At 41.1% G+C, this 19723-nt stretch overlaps 1 protein-coding gene across 2 annotated transcripts in view; it reads right to left on the reverse strand.

Annotated features, from left to right (window-relative positions):
- Positions 1-19723, reverse strand: part of MACROD2 (mono-ADP ribosylhydrolase 2) — a 2300803-nt gene that overhangs the window by 187778 nt on the left and 2093302 nt on the right. For both annotated transcript variants that reach the window (XM_040248281.1, XM_040248280.1), the window contains exon 11: positions 9094-9177. In XM_040248281.1, the coding sequence (XP_040104215.1) occupies positions 9094-9177 (84 nt within the window). The remainder of the gene's footprint in view (positions 1-9093; positions 9178-19723) is intronic.

The raw sequence follows: 19723 nt of genomic DNA on the forward strand, positions 1-19723 counted from the left end.
GGATAGTAGGGACGTGACAACAGAATAAAACAAAGGACATTATCGAGACTGGTGACACTTAAATGGGGTCTGAAAATTAAAGGTAGTATCCATGCTCGTTTTCTGCTTTTGGTCTTTTTTATTGTGCTCATGTAGGATCAGTGACCAGGTCTGTAGAAAATAAACAGTGACACTGGCAGGGGTGGGGGGCAGTTGGGACACCAGATCTGCAACTTGTTTTCAGATGGTTCAAGAAGAAAAACATTCTTTTTACTATACTTGGCAAACCTGCTCAAAGACTGCCTCTGATGGCTCCAAAGTGACAGGAGTCAGGGGAGCGCAGCAAGGCATTAGGAGAGTGTGGCGCACGTCTGGGTGGCTTTAGAGGAGGCGGGCAGCTTTCAGGTTCTTTCCAGCACAGCAGGAAAGCACAGCTTAGTTACACCAGAAGCTGAAATTTTGAAATGTAATGGTGAAATCCTAATGTGAGAATCTGATCTGTTCAAACGCAATATTTCTCCTTAAAGACAAAACAAAACTTTTCTCTGATGAAAAATCAATGTACAATATTACAAACTGTCAAATGTCCTATCAGCATGGTGCCAGGATCAAAAATAAACAAACAACTCATGTAGCTCTCTAAACCTGGGGTCTGAGTTTTCAACTCAAGAAAGACAAATGCGCCTGAGTGATGCTATTCTTGACCCTCCGTTTTGGAAATCAAAACAGACAAATAGTGAAACACATTTGGCCTGAGTTACTCACAGACACACCTATAAGACTTAAAGATACTGTGACATGTTTGGGAGCGCATGTACACCTGTGGTGGATTCATGTCAATCTATGCCAAAACCAATACAGAATTGTAAAGTAAAAAATTAAAAATAAATAAATAAATAAATTAAAAAAAAATAAAATAAAATGAAAGACAATGAAAGATGGATAAAGAAATAAAGAAAAAAAAATAAAGATACTGTGACAGTATGACGGTGTTAGTCCCTCAGTCATGTTGGACTTTTTGCCATCCCAAGGAATGTAACCTGCCAAGCTCCTCTGTCCATGAGATTCTCCAGGCAAGAATACTGGAGTGGGTTGCCATTCTCTCTCCAGGGGATCTTTCTGACCAAGGGACTGAACGCAGGTCTCCCACATTGCAGGCAGATTCTTTACTTTCTGAGCCGCTAGGGAAGGTGGGGCCGGGGGAAGGGGGGCAAAAACTAGCTGGCCAGACAGGATGGAGGACATGCATGGAAAGAACCCCCTTTTTTTCCCCCCCAGTCTGAATTAAGTATAATCAGGGCACGACTTCTATTCTGGATTTAGTAGTTGCAGAGAAGATAAAATGATTCACCCCTGAGCCTTTCTTCTTCTCAGGTCCCATATCCCATGCCAGTGAACTCTGCTGGCTCTACCTTTCAGATAGGTCCAGGGTCAGATCAGGCCTCACTCTGTCCCTTCACTGCTACTTGGAACAAGCCATTGTATCTCCTGCTCCAAACCACTGTCTCCATGCTTCTGCCCTTAGTCCCCTACTATCCTTGATCAACACACCAAAGACTGCCTTTAAAATGTAAGATCGGGTCCCTTTACTGCCTAAGAAGTTCCACTCTCCCTTCATTCAGAGAAAAAGTCAGTATTCTCACAGTGAGCCACAATGCCCCGGTAGAGATTCTCAAAGCGGAGTACTGGGCCTGGGGACCAGCCTCATCTGGGGAATTTCTAGAAATGCAAATTCTTGGGCACCCCTTGTCCCGTGAGTTGGAGACTGAGATCCAGTTGATGCATTTGAAAGCCTTATCTATGTTTGCAGAACAATTTTGTTCATAGTAAGAGGAATTTCACACGTTAATAAATAAGGCAGGTGAATTTTGGATGGCAGGGGGCTCTTCCTATTTCACATTCAATACACTCGGACTGACTGGCCCCTCTGTGCGGTGATTGGGCCAGGTGGCTTTTGGAGATCATCTTGTTGAAATCTCACCACACAGACCCATAAGGTATGTTTTTACTGACCATTTAATATGAAGAAGCTGCCTTTTAGTTAGAAAATCTGCCCAAGTAGGGAAGCAGAACTTGGGCCCTGAGAGCTCTGTCCACATTCAGGCTGAATTGTTTGTCTCTATGAGTAGGTGGGTCCATATGTTGTCACCAAGCCAGGGCATCTCCAACAGTGAAAGGGAACAGGCGCCAACAGGGTCAAAGACAACAGGCATACGAGTCATCCTGGGTTCCACAGGACTATGGCTACTCTGCAGGTAGGTTCAGCCCTTCTCCCCGTGGAAAATACCTTAATAGTCACATCTTCTAAGCCCCATTCAGAATCCTAGGGTTGCCTGTCTAGGACTTCACGGTCCTAACCTCAGTTCTGTTTAACGGGTGAATGTGGTGAGCACGACTAAAAATAAAATAGACCCTTGGGTCCTTCTCCTAACCTGTGGCAGGGAGATAGCTCAGAGCAGCCCTGAAATTAAGGAGAACACACAGTATAATTAAAGCAAGGTGGTGACACAGGCTTTTCTTCTATTCTGAATTTTACCATGGAAATTCACATTTTGCTTTAATTTGTAGTATTTTAAGGCCTAGAGGATAAAAAAAACAAAGCTTTCCTTCATGAGAAAGTTGCTTTTCCTCATTCCTGCTTTTTTCTTTCTTATTTTAGTTTTAGAATATGGTCAATCATTGAGCTCATTTGAATGATGGCAAAGTCAAAATTATGACTGCCTGATTTTACCCTTCAGTGCACTTGTCAAAAAAATTAAATTAAAGATCATGCTTATGAATATAATGCATGAAGTGCTTCGTGGCATCCTGAAACAAACATCCAGAGAATGTTTGTTCTGTCCAGCCACTCACAAAACAGTTTGTCACGTGATATTTTCATATGCAGAGAAAATTAGAGGGCAGAGAGAAAATGCTCTCTCTCGGGAAATATAAAGTGCATTTCACCCATGGTTCATATATTCAGAAAAAATTTATTTTAGTAAAAACAATAATAATAATACTTCTAAAAGCAACATTAGATCCTTCAAAACTTGTGGAGTACTTCCTAGTTTCCAAAATATTTCCACATCTAACTTCATCTGACAAAAGAGATCATTAATATTTTAAAGTACAGTATCAGGCTGCTTGATTTAGCATTGCCAGGGCTCGGGCTTCTGAAGGATAGGCCTCACATGCAGGCTTGCTGAATACCCTATGTTGAGGCAATTGTGCAGCAAGAGTCATAGTGCTAGTGCTTTCTGTAAAAATATGATGGAAAAATCACCTTCAGTTCCAAAAATCACTGAAGGCTCTGGAGATGAATGTATGGAGAAAATTACTACTCTAAGCTTTCTACTGAATTTTAGAAGCCTAAAGTCTCTTTTGTTTTTAATGAAAATGCCTTTTTAATAAAGACTAAGTAAACCTTTCTATTTACATGTATACATATATAGTCATATGTATTTCAATTACACATACATTTAGAAAGCTGAATATTAAACTCTCCAAAGTTTGCCCCTCCCCCTTCTCCACTCCTCCAACTGATTCCTGAGGTCACTTTGAGATATATACATTTATCTTTCCAGACCGTATTGTATCTGTGGATATGTATGGACATACTTGGGGCTTCCCAGGTGGCTCAGTGGTAAAGAATCTGCCTGTCAATGCAGGAGACCAAGGAGACACAGGTTCAATCCCTCAGTCAGGAAGATCCCCTGGAGGAGGAAATGGCAACCTACTCCAGTGTTGTTGACTGGAGAATCCCATGGACAGAGGAGTCTGGTGGATTACAGCCCATAGTGTCGCAAAGAGTCAGACATGACTGAACAACTGAGCACAGAGCACACACATATGAATATATGCATAGCTATGTAGATATGTATTTTATATAAATATTTGCATGCATATACTATCTACTATTCATGTATCATCTATCTACCTACTTACCTATCTATCATCTTCTTATCTATTTATTGCCCTATTTATCCATCTGATTCTTGGAATACATGGCTGAGCTTGTTCTTTTATAATGAACTTTTAAGAAGCCAGAAATGATGAACAATATTGAATCAAGATTTGTAAGCAAGCACCGGAATTATTGTTTGCTTTGAGGGATCTACCAATCTTAGGTCTGGACCCTAGAACCGTGGTTCTCAGAATTGAGCATGCACTGGAATACCAAGAAGGCTCTCAAAAACATGAATTACAGGATCCTACCTCAGAGTTTCTGATTCAGTAGGTCTGGGTGGGGCCTGAGAATCTGTACTTCTATCAAGTTCCCAGATGATGTTAGTGGTCACAGAAATACTCACTGAGAAACTTGGGCCAGAACTAGAAATGGAAGCAGTGACAGATTTCATTAATATTTTCATGGGGTCCAAAATCACTGTGGATGGTGACTGCACCCATGAAATTAAAAGATGATTGCTACTTGGAAGGAAAGCTATGACAAACCTAGACAGCATATTAAAAAGCAGAGATATCACTTTGCTGACAAAAGTCGGTATACTCCAAACTATGGTTTTTCCAATAGTCATGTAAGGATGTGAGAGCTGGACCATAAAGAAGGCTGAGCACTGAAAAACTGATGCTTTCGAACTATGGTGTTGGAGAAGACTCTTGAGAGTCCCTTGGACTGCAAGGGGATCCAACCAGTCCATCCTAAAGGAAATTAGTTCTGAATATTCATTGGAAGGACGAATGCTGAAGCTGAAGCTTCAACCACCTAATGCAAAGCTTTAACTAACTAATGCAAAGAAAAAGACTCTGATGCTGGGAAAGATTGAAGGCAGAAGGAAAAAGGGGTGGCAAAGGATGCCATGATTAGATAGCATCATTGACTCAATGGACATGAATTTGAGCAAACTCCAGGAAAAACTGGAGGACAGACAAGCCTGGTGCAGTCCATGGGGTTGCAAAGAGTCAGACAGGTCTTAGCAACTGGACCACAACAACAGGCAGCCAGACCTGGGTTTGAATGGACCACACATATGAAGTGAAAGACATGGAAGAGAGTGCTTTGTTATGAAAACAGTGGGAAATTTCCCTGTCTCAGTTTTAGCAGTGGTTGGAGAAGAAAAAAGGAAGAAAGAAGTCTCTGTTGAGATTTCCTAACTTTATGCGTGCACTGACATGGGCTTAAAGACAAATAGCAAACAAAACAAAAAAGAAAACTTTAAGCCAAATATGTAGTTTAAGGATTCCTAAATTGGCAGTATCTTCAGGCATCGCAGAACACAAAATGTAAATAAATAAACTTTTATTTCAATTTCAAAAAATTCCCACAAAAAAATCCAATGAACATGTCAATAAAAAAGACAAAATAAACAAGGAAATAACCGCAGGCATGAGGCTACAGAAAACATATACTGTAGAATTTGACATATAGAGTGGAGACATTGAAATTTCAGATACAGATTATCTTAAAAGATACTTTCTGTGTTAAATAAAGATTGACCAGGTATATTTAAAAAGGAACCAAATAAAACTTGTAAGAAGGAAAACCATAATAACTGAAATGAGAAACTCAGCAAACAGTTAAACACCAGATTATAGAAAGTTGAATAGAAATTACAAAGTTGGATGAGAAACTTGGAGGCAAACTATCAAGGAGAGATAGTGACACAGGAAAAAAAATTCAATGTAGGTTAAGAGTCATGAAGACAAAGAAAGAATAGAAGGTAGTGGAGATCTAACATTTGGTGAGATAATAGGTGAAAAATTTTCAGAACTAATGAACGATGTCCATTTTCATGTCCAAGAAGCTCAGCAAATCATAAGAATAAAGAGAAGCCCACAATGAGGCACATCACAATGAAACTGAGGAACACTAAAGCTAAAGAATAGATTGTCAAGACAGCTGGAAAGAAAAGACAAATAACCTTAAAATATACTATAATTAGACTGAAACGAATTCTTAACAACTACAGAATTGATAAGATTATGGGAAAATATCTCTAAAACATTGCAAGAAAATCACCATCAACCTTGAATTTTTACCCAGCAAAATCATCTTAAAAATGCAAAATAATATCTTTCAGATAAACAAACCCTGAGAGATTTTCACTAGAGAATCTGCTTGTGAAAGACAGAGGAAAGAGTTGAGAAAAGCATGTTTTATTGAAAGTGCTAAGTTTTTTGTATTGATATTCTCTCAATTAAACATTATGTAAGAAATGAAACTGGCCTAAATTATTGGGAGTTAGAACTGATGGAATGGGTATTAACCAGGGTTTTGTTTTTTTTTTCAAATAATTATGCCTATGATGTGCTGGTTTATGGATAGCATTACCATTTATATCAGATGCCAATTAGTGGTTTGAAATCACTAATCATTTTGTTATTGGCATTGCATTGCAGTGGGTCAAATCAAAGTATACTATGGTCCATGATATTTCACTCAGAATAATGAAAATAAAACTCTATATCCAAAAGTCCACAGTATAAAACATGCAAATAATTTTAGAAAATGTTTGATTTTTAAAATTTGATGTTTAATATTTAGTTAAATATTTAAAGTTAAATACTTAAATATTTATAATATTCAGTCACTCAAAGCTGTAATGATGGCAACATTTCTTCCTTCAACAAAGTGAGTTCTAATTTCCAGAAGAGGGAAAGGGAAAAAGACTAGAGACACTGTGCTGCTTCCAGAAAGAAAAAAAAAGATTCTGACATTAACAAACTGCATGGTCTTGGGCAAGATAAAGAACCATTTGCAGTCTATTTTAAAAACAGTTTTGTAGAGAGAGAAGATGTGACCATATGTGCTCAAGAGTCTTCTTCTGGATCAAAATACCGTTATTATGGTTTTATACACTAGAAAATCCAGGTGAATTTGTATTCTAACTCCACTCTGCATGCCCCTGTCTTTATACTATGAGGTGAGCCAAGGTGATTAGTAGTACCTGTTAGGGCTGGAAGCAGAGCAGGGAGCCCAAAGGCAGGAGAGAAGTGAGAGGAGGTCAAGCGATGGGGAGGAAAGCTGAGTGACCTCTAAGAGAAAATACCAGGAGCACATGCCACAAAGAGAGGAGCCAAAGGGAGCAAGTTTGAGGAACATTCCTGACCTATTCCATTGTGCAAGAGATCACTAGGATGGTTATGCAAAGAAATCTCAAATAATTTATCTCAGGAGAAGGGCAGGAGGAGAAGGGAGTGACAGAGAATAAGATGGTTGGATAGCATCATCGACTCAATGGTCATGAGTTGGAGCAAACTCCAGGAGATAGTGAAGGACAGGGAAGCCTGGCATGCTGCAGTCCATGGGGTCACAAAGAGAGGACAAGACTGAGCGACTGAAAAACAACAGGAATAATGATAGTATTTTTGAGAAAAAAAAAAATCACTGAAAGCATTTTTCTGCATGTAGATTAAGGAATTCCACATGATAATGAATGCATATGTGTACAAATGATTCTGAAGGTTCAACACGTCGATGCAATCATCTATTTGGTCTGAGTATAACCAGGTAATTTTCTGAACTCAATAAAATCAACACACGTTAATAGAAAAAAAAAATTAGAGAGATGACCAAGTTGGAAAATGATTGATAATTCTAAAGCAGGAAGATTGCAGAGAAGGGTCGTGACCCACATACCCGTTCTACCCAGTCCCTTTGCATATGCAGCAGGAGAGAATAACTGGGACCTTCTGAATCATGGCAGGAAGTGAGGCACAGGCAACAGTGTAACACCTGAATTGGGGACATGGTTCCTTTTGTCAAAATAGAAGCACTGCCGAGTAACGATGCCCCCATCATGCAGCCACCTACCACTAGCACGTCAGACTCTGCTCCCTCCCTCACTTCTTTCCCAGCAGCTTTTGTATTTCTGCAGGCATTTTAGGAACAAACGTACAATTCCCACATCTCTGTAGAAGGACTAGCATGTACATTTCACCAGGATGCTATAGACCGAATGGTCCTGGTAACAAATCCACAGGGATGGCACTTTTGTGACTCAGAGCAGGTTCTAGGATGATATATTTGGGTGAGGCGAAGATATATTATTTAGTCATATTAGGATTATGAGATGCTGCTCCTAAACAAAGCAAATTATTTAGCAAGTAAACAAGTTTTCACATATTTGCAGGAATAACTCAGAAGAACTCCCCTGTTCATCAAGGTGACTGTTGCAGTGTATGCTCCCAAGTGGACCCCCAGGCTCTGGAAAACCACCTCTGACCTGGGTCACACCTGTGACAGGAACCTTTCAGTGAGGGGGAGCCTCTCCAGGGAAAGGAGACTGCTGTTCTGCTTCTAATCCATCTCCCAATCATGGTTTTAAGAGATTATCCAGAGAATGACCTAATTCCAGTAGGAGGTGGAGCCCTGGCTACTCTCCCAATCAGATATCAACAAAGCTTATCCACCTCCTGCCAGTTAGAGATGCTGGCCTTCTCCTTGGTTCTAAGTATTCTTTGAATGATTCTAAGCTTTCCATGACCTTTCAATGAATTAGGATGCTGTGTACCATATCATGGTCCTGCTTGTGATGTTTACTAGAATAGCCACCACTATTGGAAAGCGGACCTGTGCTAGGCACTTTATACACACTATTTGTACTGTTACTTCCTCACTTTGCACCCTGAGTTACTATGGATCATTTCTTCATATAACAGCCTCATTGGGCATACCCACTCAATGAATAAATGTGAAGATACATTGGTTTCCAGAAAGGAAAAGAGAACATGAAGACAGGAAAGGTTTCTATCACTCATTCCTGAGGTTTTGTTCTGGATCCAAATGTATTCATAAGAAAAAAAAAAAAAAAAGATCGCAATAAGACAACGGCTACCTTACAACTCTTCAAGTGGAGATCTGGACCTTCCCCCTTATGTGATTTCAGAACACCTAAGTGGTAAGCAGTATCCACACTTGGCAGGAATGGAAAATACATTACACTGAGAAAATGATTTTTTACTTTTGATCTTTACCTTAAAATGATTTAAACCTGAATCTGCTATTTCACTCTCACATTCAGGGGAGAAAGGATAAAGGATAAAGAATTTCCCAGCGATTCTTGAACACTTAGAAATACCTGAATATGAGAGCTTACACATAATTTACAAATTAAACAGAAATTTCTTTTCATGGTGTATTTTTTTTTTAAAGAGACAAACAACTGGACTTACCCTCGCTGGAGTCTTTGGAGCCTTCTGGCTTCTTTGCTTTGCTCTTCTTGTGGGGTGGAGAGTGGTCTTTTGGCTCTAACCCCTCTGGAAGCACATAGATTTAGTACATTTTTATTTAAAAATCTCCCACTAGGGATTCAAAATTATCATGTTTAAAAATACATTTTTTTTTTTACTAAATCCACACATAGAGTGAAGCTTAATTGTAGGTTCACCTGACATTATGGCTGAGCTAAATTCTGGCAAAAAATCTGGGCTTCTCCAATGAACATGGACTTGAAGACTTAGAGCTTAGGCATAACCATTTTGTTGCCATCATTAATGATTCACACGAATGTGAAACCATAAGGGTGTTTTTTAAATAAAAAATTCTCCATTAGGCAACTCCCAATTATTATGATTATTCTCTAGGAGAGTTTGATTTAAAACTTCATGGATTAACTGACAGTTATCATTCTGCAGTTTCATTTTAGCCATCAAAGTATGGCTAGATGAACTGTAAATTCATCTCATTTGGGGGGAATGGGATGGGGCATGAAATTATCCTCCTTCTATTTAACAGATTTCTTTAGCAATCCAGATTCAATTTCCATATGCCCCTGATTTAATTCCTGTGCTTCCCACTTTTCTCTGTGCTCCTTCTGCCAAGGAGGCTGGTGACAAATTCTAAAGACAGTTTTAGGAAAACTCTTTCAAATTCATCCCATTTGGATATGGGATACTTTGTTAAACATTATATCTGCAGCTCTGGCCTCTTTATTTCTCAAAGCTTATGTTTTCAATTGTTCACATGGCATCTTATTTTGGATTTCGTCCATTGGCCCCTCCAGATCCGCTTTCCACCCTTCCTCCCTCTGGCTTTGGGACACTGGTCTCTATGGACGGCACCAGTGAAGTCCCCATCTCTCTGGCTTCCTATTATACTCAGCCAATGGGGAACCCAGGGCATTTATTTCCTAGGCTGCTGGTAGTCTTCAAGGACTAATTATCTTCCTAAATCTAAGGTCACAGTTCCTACCAAATGACCCTCTCCTCATGGCCCTCTCTATCTTCTAGGTCCTGAAACTACCACCGCCCTGTCGCCTTTTCAGGGCTGGGAAGTACCTGTACTCCACTCTTCCCAACCCTCGTGATTCCCCTTTACTCTGCTCCCTTATATAAATAATCCCATTAGGCATTTCAAACAACGCAGCTGGAACAGTATACTTGATGTCTGCAAATCTGTTCTCTCCACAGTATTACACCTCTCAAGGAAGAGTGTGACTTATTTACCTAGGAATTTAAACCCCAAACTGCGATATTATCCTTAATAGTTTTCTTCAATTTCTTCTCCAGTAAAGCAATTCCATCATAATGAGTCCTATTATCTCTGCTCCAAGATATATCCTATGTTCATCTACTGTGCTCATTCTCTGCAACCACCACCCTAGTCCAAACCAGCAGCATCTTTTACCTGGGTTACTATGATAGCCTTTTGAATTCTAACTCCTAGCTTTCTCATCTTCCTATAATCTATTCTGCACATAGCAGCCAGAGTTATCTTCTTTTTATTTTCTTTTTTAAAAAAACTTTATTTATTTTTTTAATTGAAGGATACTTGCTTTACAGAATTTTGTTGTTTTCTGTCAAACCTCAACATGAATCAGCCATAGGTATACATATATCCCCTCCCTTTTGAATCTCTCTCCCATCTCACCAGATCACCCTGTTTGCTTGTTTAGAAACCACTGCTCTTAGAATAAGATCCAAATCCAGTGTCATGGGCCAGGAGAACAAGTCACTTGGGTTCCACCTTCCGCACTAGCCCCGTCTCCCACTCATCTTTGGCTTCAGACTTATTAGCTCCCTTCTATCATTTCTAGGCTGGTTCTTGCCTCAGGACCTTTACACCTGCTGTTCTTCCTTTTTTCTGACACACACATTCATATGCCTACCCCATTTCCATCTTTTAACATAGAGTCACATTCAACTCCCAAGGAAGGCTATTCCTGACTACTTAATCTGAAGGGTTGCAAGGAAAATCTGTCACAGACACATCACCTGGTGTAACTGAAATTATCTTGCTCCTTGTTTATTTCTTTATTATATGTCTCCCTCCTATACCACCCTCCACCTTGAGATGGTAGGTTCCATGAGAAAGGGCATTTGTCTTTCGTAATCCTCTCTTGTGCCACTGGTGTCCAGCAGTGCCTTGAAAATTTCATTTCAAATTCTTTTTTTATATCCCTGTTACCCAGGCCTTTCTTTGAGACCGAGATATAATGGGGTTTGGGCCTAATTCTCACTCTCTTAGCAACTATTACCTATGCCAGGACTCTATACAATAGAGTTATGGTGACTCATTTTTCTTTTCCCATTTATTATAAAAAGAACAGAACAGAAAAATGCATTTGATAGATGTGCTATTAAAAACTTTGGCATTATGGACTATAAAGGGGTTTGGGCACTAGGTTAGGCTTTCTGTGGTTGCAAGGCAGTCACATCCAAGGTCATTACCATGACCAGGGTGAAAAATGTTGCCAATGACTACACTACCAACTCCCCCAAATTTCTGTCATCAGGTGTGGATGGATATTGACCTTTCAGAACGGGTTCAGCAAAAACAGAAATGAGATGCTTGAAACAGCTCACTGAGCACAGATGCTGGGTTCAAAAGGATTCATAAAATGAGCAGAGTACCACTTGCAAAATCCCTGGGAGAAGCCTCTCACCCTCCCTTGTGCCAAAATGCATTACGTGCAACTGGGACCAAGAGGAGACTTTCCAGTGCTGGGAGTTCAGCTCCAAACCAGCATTTCCAGAAAGTGAGTTGAGAATTAAATTGTGAATTCACGATTACCCACCTAAATGGGAGTTCTTGGGGAATGTGTGAGATTTAAAAAGACATCTCTGTGTCCACATTTTGAGCTATTTATAAACTGTAAAAGCACTAGTGCTTCCGTTTTGAAGAAGCTGTAGGGCACTTCTGGGGTGATCAGTGGGCATAGATGCATGTTAGTTATGAGCAGCCATCTATGACAGGGGTCCCCAGCCTTCTGGGGGCCGGGAACTGGTTCCATGGAAGACAATTTTCCCACAGACTTGGGGGGTGTATGGTTCAGGCGTAATGTGTGCAATGGGGAGCGTAGAGGAAGCTTGTCTCCTTCCCCAGCTACTTACCTTCTGCTGTGAGGCTCAGTTCCTAACAGGCCACAGGCTGGTACTGGTCCATGGCCCAGGGGTTGGGGACCTCTAGTCTATGACATAGTATTTCACAACACCCATGGAGATACTCGACTGAAAGTCACTGCTACAAGTGGCCTCTGTGCTCTCGTTTCCCCTCTCCCTCAGCCTGGGAAAGCTAGAGGACCTTCCCCAACAGCACCCCTCGCTTCTCCTTAACACGGTGTCAGCTTGTCTCTGTTGCCTCTGTTTGCAGCAGAGGCTGGACCTCTCGGGTGTTGCCATAGCATGGCTTTGTCCCCAAGGAACTCGACTGGGCTCTGGCTCTTGGGTGGCGGACCTGTCAGAGGTGGCTGCTGATTTTCTGTCCCTGGGCTCAGGTTGGGGTCCATTTCAAGAGTGCATGGTCTTGGAAGTGGAAGGACATGGGGAAATATTTACTATGTTAGGATTAAATGACTTAAACAGGATCCTAGGCATTTAAGTCAGTCTGTTTCTATCACCTCGAAGAGGGGCAGAGCCTCTCTTAGGATTACTCTATCTGACACCATCTGATATTATTCCCCTTGAGCATTGGATAATAACAGTCCCCATCTCTTTGAGCTGTTGGATATCCTAAGTGAGTTCATGTATGTTGAGCAATCAGCACAAGGAACAATTCAATTAAAATCCTGCTCAGCAAAGGGATGATGGGACTGATCTGAGCTGAGCCAGCCTGCACTAGCTGGTTAGACCTCTCTCTCCTCCACCCCTACATTCATTGGCTAATGTTTGGCAGTTTGAACAATACCATTTATACCAAAGAAATCTGCAAACTCTCCAAATTGCCCCCCTCCCCGCAACCAGAGAGTACGTTTCCTGGCACTTCAGTGGTTTTTGATATTCATTTTATTGTTTACTACCATTTACTAGCATTTGTTGACTGGTTGATTCACACAAACAGGCCTTCACTAGTGGCAACTGCATTCTTAAAAATCCTTCCAGCACTACTTCTTGTATGAGAAGAAGAGGCGATGCAGGGCTCAGGGAAGGCTAGCATTTACTGGTCTTAGGAGGCTCGATCAGACTCCTCTCAGACACCAGCACACCGGAGCATGAGACTGAACAGAAGTAAGCCTGCTCACAAATATTTGGCAAGGCCAGCTGGCCCTTCATGAGCCCATCTTGCACAAAATCCCTCATGATTTCGGCACTCAGATAATAGGAACAGAGAGCAGCTTCCTAAGACCATTCTGCCTGAGTGACTAAGTGTCCTTGGGCCACTGAGTGTGACATCAATGGCTGCATCCAGCTGCTAGAGATAAATCCCAGGAAACTTGGCGGGACTAATATCAGAAATGATGATTCACTTAAGGCCCCTAAACCCCAAGTGCTAATTCCAACCTTATGGGTTCTGAGTTAGCGTTAATGATTTCCTTGAACTCACTCTGTGGTTCAGATAACAAGTAGCACCTTATTAAGAAGTCAGGCCCTTTGGCTAGAAATGTGTACTTACGTCACTTTGGGCAAATGATCCTTAGCAAGATAAGGGCCTTAAACTATCTGGCTGAAAGGGCAGTGCCCTCCATGGATGAAGGATAGTCCAAGGACATCCAAGGATATTCCATGTGAAGTGCATGCATTAATGCTGAATTCATGGAATTTAAGACAGGGTGAACAGTATGAAAAGGCAAAAAGATAGGACACTGAAAGATGAACTTCCCAGGTCAGTAGGTGCCCAATATGCTACTGGAGATCAGTGGGGAAATAACTCCAGAAAGAATAAAGACACAGAGCCAAAGCAAAAATAACACCCAGGTGTAGCCGTGACTGGTGATAGAAGCAAAGTCTGATGCTATAAAGAGCAATATTGCATAGGAACCTGGACTGTTAGGTCCATGAATCAAGGCAAATTGGAAGAGTGTACATTGACATTTTAGGAATCAGCAAACTAAAATGGACTGGAATGGGTAACTTTAACTCAGATGACCATTATATCGAATACTGTGGATAAGAATCCCTTAGAAGATATAGGGTAGCCCTCATAGTAAACAAAAGAGTCTGAAATGCAGTACTTAGATGCAATCTCAAAAATGACAGAATGATCTCTGTTCATTTCCAAGGCAAACCACCATATCATGGTAATCCAAGTCTATGCCCTGACCAGTGAAGCTGAAGAAGCTAAAGTTGAACGGTTCTATGAAGACCTACAAGACCGTCTAGAACTAATACCTAAAAAAGATGTCCTTTTCATTATAGGGGAATGGAATGCAAAAGTAGGAAGTCAAGTAACACCTGGAATAACAGGCAAATTTGACCTGGGAGTACAAAATGAAGCAGGGCAGAGGCTAATAGAATTTTGCCAAGAGAACGGACTGGTCACAGCAAACACCCTTTTCCAAAAACACAAGAAAAGACTCTACACATGGACATCACCAGATGTCAATACAAATATCAGATTGATTATATTTTTTGCAGCCAAAGATGGAGAAACTCTATACAGTTAGCAAAAACAAGACCGGGAGCTGACTGTGGCTCAGATCATGAACTCTCATTGCCAAATTCAGAATTAAATTGAAGAAAGTAGGGAAAACCACTAGATCATTCAGGTATGACCTAAATCAAATCCCCTGTGATTATACAGTGGAAGTGACAAGTAGATTCAAGGGATTAGATCTGATAGACAGAGCAGCTGATAAACTATGGACAGAGGTTCATGACATTGTATAGGAGACAGGAATCAAGACCATATCCAAGAAAAAGAAATGCAAAAAGGCAAAATGGCTCTCTGAGGAGGCCTTCCAAATAGCTGTGAAAAGAAGAAAAGAGAAAAGCAAAGGAGAAAAGGAAAGACATACCCACTTATATGCAGAGTTCCAAAGAATAGCAAGGAGAGATAAGAAAGCCCTTCTCAGGGATCATTGCAAAGAAATAGAGGAAAGGAATAGAATGGGAAAGATAGAGTTCTCTTCAAGAAAATTAGAGATACCAAGGGAATTTTACATGCAAAGATGGGCTCAATAAAGGACACAAATGGTATGGACATAACAGAAGCAGTAGATATTAAGAAGAAGTGGCAAGAATACACAGAAGAACTATACAAAAAAGATCTTCATGACCCAGATAATCACGTGGTGATTGATCATTCAGCCAGAGTGATGATCTAGTGTGGTATGATCACTCACCTAGAGCCAGACATCCTGGAAAGAGAAGTCAAGTGGGCCTTAGAAAGCATCACTACAAAGAAAGCTAGTGGAGGTGATGGAATTCCAGTTGAGCTATTTCAAATCGTAAAAGATGATGCTGTGAAAGTGCTGCACTCAATATGCCAGCAAATTTGGAAAAGTCAGCAGAGGCCACAGAACTGGAAAAGGTCAGCTTTCATTCTAATCCCAAAGAAAGACAATGCTAACGAATGCTCAAACTACCTCACAATTGCACTCATCTCACACGCTAGTAAAGTAATGCTCAAAATTCTCCAAGCCAGGCTTCAACAGTACGTGAACCGTGAACTTCCAAATGTTCAAGCTGGTTTTAGAAAAGGCAGAGGAACCAGAGATCAAATTGCCAACATCTGTTGGATCATCGAAAAAGCAAGAGAGTTCCAGAGAAACATCTATTTCTGAATTATTGACTATGCCAAAGCCTTTGACTGTGTGGATCACAATAAACTGTGGAAAATTCTTCAAGAGATGGGAATACCAGCCCACCTGACCTGCCTCTTGAGAAACCTATATGCAGGTCAGGAAGCAACAGTTAGAACTGGACATGGAACAATGGACTGGTTCCAAATAGCAAAAGGAGTACGTCAAGGCTGTATATTGTCACCCTGCTTATTTAACTTATATGCAGAGTACATCATGAGAAACTCTGGGCTGGATCAATCACAAGCTGGAATCAAGATTGCCAGGAGAAATATCAATAACCTCAGATATATAGATGACACCACCCTTATGGCAGAAAGCAAAGAAGAACTTAAGAACCTCTTGATGAAAGTGAAAGAGGACAGTGAAAAAGTTGGCTTAAATCTCAACATTCAGAAAAGATCATGGCATCTGGCCCCATCACTTCATGGGAAATAGATGGGGAAACAGTGGAAACAGTGACAGACTATATTTTGGGGCTCCAAAATTACTGCAGATGGTGACTGCAGCCACGACATTAAAAGACGCTTGCTCTGTGGAAGAAAAGTTATGACCAACCTAGACAGCATATTAAAAAGCAGAGACATTACTTGGCTAACAAAGGTCCATCTAGTCAAGGCTATGGTTTTTCCAGTAGTCATGTATGGATGTGAGACTATAAAGAAAGCTAAGCACCAAAGAATTGATGCTTTTGAACTGCGGTGTCAGAGAAGACTTTTGAGAGTCCCTTGGACTTGAAGGAGATCCAACCAGTCCATCCTAGAGGAAATCAGTCCTGAATATTCATTGGAAGGACTGATGCTGAAGCTGAAACTCCAATACTTTGGCCACCTGATGTGAAGAACTGACTCAGTTGAAAAAACCCTGATGCTGGGAAAGACTGAAGGTAGGAGGAGAAGGGGACGACAGAGGGTGAGATGGTTGGATGGCATCACCGACTCAATGGACATGAGTTTGAGCAAACTACTGGAGTTGGTGATGGACAAGGGAGGCGTGGCGTGCTTCAGTCCATGGGATCGAAAAGAGTTGTGCATGACTGAGCAACTGAAGTGAAGTGACCACTTTTTTCAATCTATGGTTCTTTTAAATAATAAGCTATCCTGAGTATAGTAATTGATATTTTAATTGAAAGTTTGTCTTGGGCTTTATGTTTTACAAAAGGGAAGCAGAGTCCTTGTCTTAAGTTGAATTTTCTCAGAAAACAAAGAGACAAACGTTTGAGTGCAAGTATTAATTTGAGAGATTATCCCACACAGAAGCAGAGGGGAGCAGGGAAGTAAGACCAGAAAGGGAGGGCAACCAATAAGTGTATTAATGAGAAAGTTCAGCTGTGGACAATTCATTTCTACTAGGAGCTTCTGGGTGATAGTATTGAACCTCACTGTCTAATATTACATATTGCCAATGATACTGGAAATGTGAATAGTCTGATTTAAAATGTGCGTGTGAAATACACACAAATTTTATTTTTTTACTTATTTATTTTTTTAATTTACAATATCGTATTGGTTTTTCCACACATTGACATACACGCAAATTTTAAAAACTTAGTATGGAAAAATAAAGAATCCAAAATATCTGACCAATTTTTATATTGCTTATGTAGAAATGATACTATTTTTGATATGTTATGTACAATATTAATTTCACTTGTCTAGTTTTACCTTTTTCAAGGTGACTAAAAGAAAATCTGAAATTATATGAATTATCAGGCTTCCATTTGAGGCTCCTGTTAGATTTCTACTGGGCAGTGCTGGTCTAGGACATGCCTCAGATGCGTCCTGCAATGGGATTGATCAACCATCTCCTGCTCAACCTCGGCTGAGAGGTACTCCAGAGAAGTTAACTCCCTGATACTTTGAGTTTTCTTTCATGAACAGAGACAAGAACTTTCCTTAGAAATTTGCCCATGTTGTGCAACAACCAGACTGCCAAGGGGGCTCCAGGTAGGGAACCCAGAGCTGCTGTCTTGTCCCTCCTCCCCCTCCTCCATTCCACTCCTGACTTTGAGATCCTCCCTCTGCCTACCATGCCCCCTGAATCCACGGCTCTGGGGAGAACAGAGGTACAAGAGTGGATAGAACGTCAGATCGTTGTTCCAGGGAACTGTTACTACTGAAAAGAACAGATATTATTCCTCCATGAGGACAGTGGGAGGTCAGGTGAGGGATAGAAATTGAACTTCACAAGGAAAAGGATGATCTTAACCAAACCTTGCCCAACAAGACTGTCTGCCACACAGTTTAAAGAGCTCCCTGTTTGTGGGGCTGCTCGGAACCAAGTTGTCAGTGATTTGTAGGGAGTCCTGGCAGCAATAGGAGGTCACACAAAATGAAGGTCTCTAAGATATGTATTTCAGTTCTGAAAACAGGCCCCATCTCGCATCTAGAGCAGCGTGACGCCATAGTGAGAAACATGGGGCTCTCGTCCCATAGAATTGAGCCCTGTACTTTCTAATATGTGTCAGATACGTTGAGTAAACAAAGCGATCACCAACTATTCAAGGAACATTTCAGGTATGATATCTCATTCAGTCCCCCAAACAAGACTGTATGGTAAGAGTTATTGCCATCGGAAGTGTAAACTGAGGCTAACAGAGAAAACTCCAATCCAAAGTCTTTAAGTGGAGGAGTTGGGATAGAATCCAGGCCAACTGACTGATGTATTCATTATCAAGCTCATCTTGACCTTAGGCCAGAACCAATGTTTTTAACCACTAGATTTCTCTCATCAAACACTGGTCTTTTTCTGAGGAGCAGGAATGTATCCCACTTTCTGATAATGAGAACAATATCTCACATGTACAAAATGCATTTCCCAAAGATTCCCTCAGCCATTTATCAGGTCTTCCCTACTATACAGACCCTCACTGATTCCCATCAGGAAACTGAGTCTATTCTCTGCTCCTCTGAGGCTCAGTGGGCTTGTGAAGAACCATTCCAAAGAAAAGAGTATGGTGGAAGTAATTCTATGGGATTCTTGAGGATGAGTCTTAAGATAGGAATGTGTCTGGCTCACTCACTCTCTAGAGAAACCAAAAGGAAACTAGCCGCTGGAAGGAAGCCCAGAACACAGAAGGAGGCCATGCACAGGTATTTCAGAAAACTGCCCCAGCCAAGGTCTCAGGTGACAGGCCTGTCAATCACCAGCCAGACACATTGCTGCTGCTGTTCAATCTCTAAGTCATGTCCGACTCTTTGTGACCCCATGGACGGTAGCCCGTCAAACTCCTCTGTCCATGGGATTTCCCAAGCAAGAATACTGGACTGGATGGCATTTTCTCCTCCAAGGTATCTTCCCGACCCAGGGATTGAACCCAGGTCTCCTGCTTGGCAAGCAGATTCTTTACCACTGAGTTACCTATGAAACCCCACCAGCCAGACATATATGAGTGAACAAATCTTCTAGTGATTCTAAACCCCAGCTGCTGAGTCTTCCTGTTGAAGCCTCAGATTCTGTGAACAAGTATTATCAAATCAGTCCTGCTGTGAATTTCTGACCCACAGAATATTTCAGCATATATGTGGATGCTTTAGCCACTAAGTTTTGGGGGTGATTTGTTATACACTTCCAGTAACGACATCATGGTCCATTTTTACCTTAGCTCTCAGGAAGCTCGAAGTCAAGTTTAATGTTTAAATACAGTAAATTTATTAGTTATGAATGGGGCTTCCATGGTGGCTCAGATGGTAAAGAATCCACCTGCAAAGCAGTAGACCTGGGTTCAAACCCTGGGTCAGGAAGATCCCCTGGAGAAGGAAATGGCAACCCACTCTTGTATTCTTGCCTGCAGAACCCCATGGACAGAAGAGCCGAGTGGGCTTTGGTCCATGGGGTTGCAAATA

This window comes from Oryx dammah, unplaced genomic scaffold (genome assembly GCF_014754425.2).
Source record: "Oryx dammah isolate SB20612 unplaced genomic scaffold, SCBI_Odam_1.1 HiC_scaffold_10, whole genome shotgun sequence".
Taxonomy (NCBI): Eukaryota; Metazoa; Chordata; class Mammalia; order Artiodactyla; family Bovidae; genus Oryx; species Oryx dammah.